Raw genomic sequence first — 3,812 nt, forward strand, 5'->3', positions numbered from 1 at the left:
AGTGTATCTCGGAACCTTTATTTAATCATTGTCCATCTTGGCATTCCCAATGCAAAACCTGGTCTTTAATACCACAGGCACATTACCTTCCAGTGCCCACATTATTCCCCTAGTGCAAACCTTATTCTCAAGTGCCCACACTATTCCATTAGTGTCAAACTTATGTTAAAGTACCCACACTATTCCACCACTGCCCACTTTATCTTTAAAGTTTATATTATTCTATCAATGACAGCCTTATCTTCAAGTTCCGACACTAATCCGCCCCTACCCAACTTATTCTCAAGGTTCATGATACTGTATTTCACCAGTGCCCATCTTATCTGCAAATGCTAGCGATATTTTACTACTAATTACTTTACCTTCAAGGCTCATACTATTCGACCAGTGCCCACCCTATGTTCAAGTGCCTACATTATCCCACCAGTGTCTATCTTATCTTCAAGAGCCCACACTATTCCACCACAGCTCACTTTATATTCAAGTTCCCACATTACCCACCTTATCTTCAAGGTTCATATTATTCCAACTTTGCCCACATTATCCCACCAGTGCCTGCCTTATCTTCAAGTGCCCACACTATAATCAAGTGTCTTCATTATCCAACCAGTGCCTACCTTATTGTCTAGTGCCAACACTATTCCACTACCACCCATTTTATGTTCAAGTTTTATACTATTACTATCCACCAGTTCCCACCTTATCTTCAAGTACCCACACGATTTCACCAGTGCCTACCTTATCTTCTAGTGCCTACAACATTCCACCGGCACACACCTTATTTTCAAGGTTCATACTATCTCACCAGTGCCCATCTTATCTTCAAGTGCCCACACTATTCCACCACCACCCATTTTATCTTCAAGGTTCATACTATCCACTAGTACCCACCTTCAAGTGCCTACAACATTCCACCGGCACCCACCTTATTTTCAAGGTTCATACTATCTCACCAGTGCCCATCTTATCTTCAAGTGCCCACACTATTCCACCACCACCCATTTTATCTTCAAGGTTCATACTATCCACTAGTACCCACCTTCAAGTGCCTACAACATTCCACCGGTACCCACCTTATTTTCAAGGTTCCTACTATCCACAAGTGCCCACTTTACCTTCAAGTGCCCACACTATTCTACCACAGTCCACCTTATCCTCCAATGCCTCCTATTCCACCAGTGCACACCTTATCTCCAAGTGCCTCTCCTCACACCCACCATGGCTGTTCCAACCTTCTCCCCTGCCCTATGAAAGCAGGAGAGACCCCCTCCTCCCCCCCCCCTCCCCTGGTGCTGTGCATACCTCTCCTCCATGCCCATCAAAGATGCCAAAGATGGAAGGGTGGCTCTTGTTGAACAGGTCCGTGATGACCTCGAAGCGGTCCTCCATGTGGTCCCTCCTGCCTTGGATGGAGTAGACGGCCACATTGTTGCTCTTGAACTCCCAGGTCTTGGAGAACTCAGCCTCCAGCACGTCCAGCCCCCCCAACCGGTCATTCTGCATGATCTCCGCCACCTTCCCCTTGACCATCTGCACCGCGTCCCTGCTGGACTTCACGATGGTCTTCACCTCGTCCGTGTGGAAGAAGTAGCTCCACAGGGCCAGGCTGATGCACAGCAAGAACAGGGTCTCCGGTCTGAGTAAGAAGTAACGCATGATCCTGCCCAGGAGAGACAGCAAAGTCATGGTATCCTCTATCATTTATGTCCCGGGGATAAGCTGGGGAGGATGTGCAAGACAAAGCAGGAGGAGGGGAGGGGGGGAATCAGTGCATGGCACTATCTGACCCCTGCCCGAGCTCCTCCCAGGGAAGGGGGTCAGGGTGCAGCACCCAAGACAAAGGGGGCACAGTCAGTGCCAGTAGGGGGGCAGCAGGGGGGTGTAAGGGGGCAGGGGTGGGACTGCTGGTAGTAATAAAGTTCTCAGTGGCTGAGCTTGCAGGAGTACCCCCTCCCCGGGTGCACAGAGCAGCCCTTGTCCCTCCAGCACCTTGCAGAGCTGTCAGGAGCTGCAGGCACCAGCTGTCCTCTCTCCCAAACCGGAGCGTTCCATGTGCTGCAAACAAGGGGGGTGTGCACTGTGCCTTGTACCAGCTTCTTAGCATTAACATGCACCGATGAGTGTGTGTTCCTGCAGGAGAATTTGCTCTGTGACAATGCAGCGAGCTGGAGTGCTGGGGGGTCAAGAACAACATGGCAAGAGGTGGTGCCCTCCCCCGTTTCTGTTTGCATGTGGTACGCGCCGTCAGAGGCAGGAACACTGCACGCGAGGAGGGGGGCAGAGATGATCAGATGGTGTGGAAGTGCTGCACTGTGCAGGCGCTGACACGGTATCAGTGCTGGGGATGTGCTGCACTGGGCACTGACACTGTATCAGTGCTGGGGATGTGCTGCACTGTGCAGGCGCTGACACTGTATCAGTGCTGGGGATGTGCTGCACTGGGCACTGACACGGTATCAGTGCTGGGGATGTGCTGCACTGGGCACTGACACTGTATCAGTGCTGGGGATGTGCTGCACTGGGCACTGACACTGTATCAGTGCTGGGGATGTGCTGCACTGTGCAGGCGCTGACACGGTATCAGTGCTGGGGATGTGCTGCACTGTGCAGGCGCTGACACGGTATCAGTGCTGGGGATGTGCTGCACTGGGCACTGACACTGTATTGGTGCTGGGGATGTGCTGCACTGGGCACTGACACTGTATCAGTGCTGGGGATGTGCTGCACTGGGCACTGACACTGTATCAGTGCTGGGGATGTGCTGCACTGGGCACTGACACTGTACCAGTGCTGGGGATGTGCTGCACTGGGCACTGACACTGTATCAGTGCTGGGGATGTGCTGCACTGGGCACTGACACGGTATCAGTGCTGGGGATGTGCTGCACTGGGCACTGACACTGTACCAGTGCTGGGGATGTGCTGCACTGGGCACTGACACTGTACCAGTGCTGGGGATGTGCTGCACTGGGCACTGACACTGTATCAGTGCTGGGGATGTGCTGCACTGGGCACTGACACTGTATCAGTGCTGGGGATGTGCTGCACTGGGCACTGACACTGTATCAGTGCTGGGGATGTGCTGCACTGGGCACTGACACTGTATCAGTGCTGGGGATGTGCTGCACTGGGCACTGACACGGTATCAGTGCTGGGGATGTGCTGCACTGGGCACTGACACTGTACCAGTGCTGGGGATGTGCTGCACTGGGCACTGACACTGTACCAGTGCTGGGGATGTGCTGCACTGGGCACTGACACTGTACCAGTGCTGGGGATGTGCTGCACTGGGCACTGACACGGTACCAGTGCTGGGGATGTGCTACACTGGGCACTGACACTGTACCAGTGCTGGGGATGTGCTGCACTGGGCACTGACACTGTACCAGTGCTGGGGATGTGCTACACTGGGCACTGACGGTATCAGTGCTGGGGATGTGCTGCACTATGCACTGACGGTACCAGTGCTGGGGATGTGCTGCACTGGGCACTGACACTGTACCAGTGCTGGGGATGTGCTGCACTGGGCACTGACACTGTACCAGTGCTGGGGATGTGCTACACTGGGCACTGACGGTATCAGTGCTGGGGATGTGCTGCACTGGGCACTAACACGGTATCAGTGCTGGGGATGTGCTGCACTGGGCACTGACACTGTATCAGTGATGGGGATGTGCTGCACTGGGCACTGACACTGTACCAGTGCTGGGGATGTGCTACACTGGGCACTGACACTGTATCAGTGCTGGGGATGTGCTACACTGGGCACTGACGGTACCAGTGCTGGGGATGTGCTGCACTGGGCACTGACAC

The 3,812-nt window shown here is 53.8% G+C and overlaps 1 protein-coding gene across 1 annotated transcript in view; it reads right to left on the minus strand.

Moving 5' to 3' along the window:
* Nucleotides 1-2,150, minus strand: part of PPM1L (protein phosphatase, Mg2+/Mn2+ dependent 1L) — a 162,281-nt gene extending 160,131 nt beyond the window's left edge. The window contains exon 1 of the mRNA XM_075570605.1: nt 1,303-2,150. Coding sequence (XP_075426720.1) covers nt 1,303-1,701 — 399 coding nt within the window. The 5' untranslated portion in view covers nt 1,702-2,150. The remainder of the gene's footprint in view (nt 1-1,302) is intronic.
* Between the last annotated feature and the right edge of the window lie 1,662 nt (nt 2,151-3,812).

Source organism: Ascaphus truei, chromosome 14 (assembly GCF_040206685.1).
Source record: "Ascaphus truei isolate aAscTru1 chromosome 14, aAscTru1.hap1, whole genome shotgun sequence".
Lineage (NCBI taxonomy): Eukaryota > Metazoa > Chordata > Amphibia > Anura > Ascaphidae > Ascaphus > Ascaphus truei.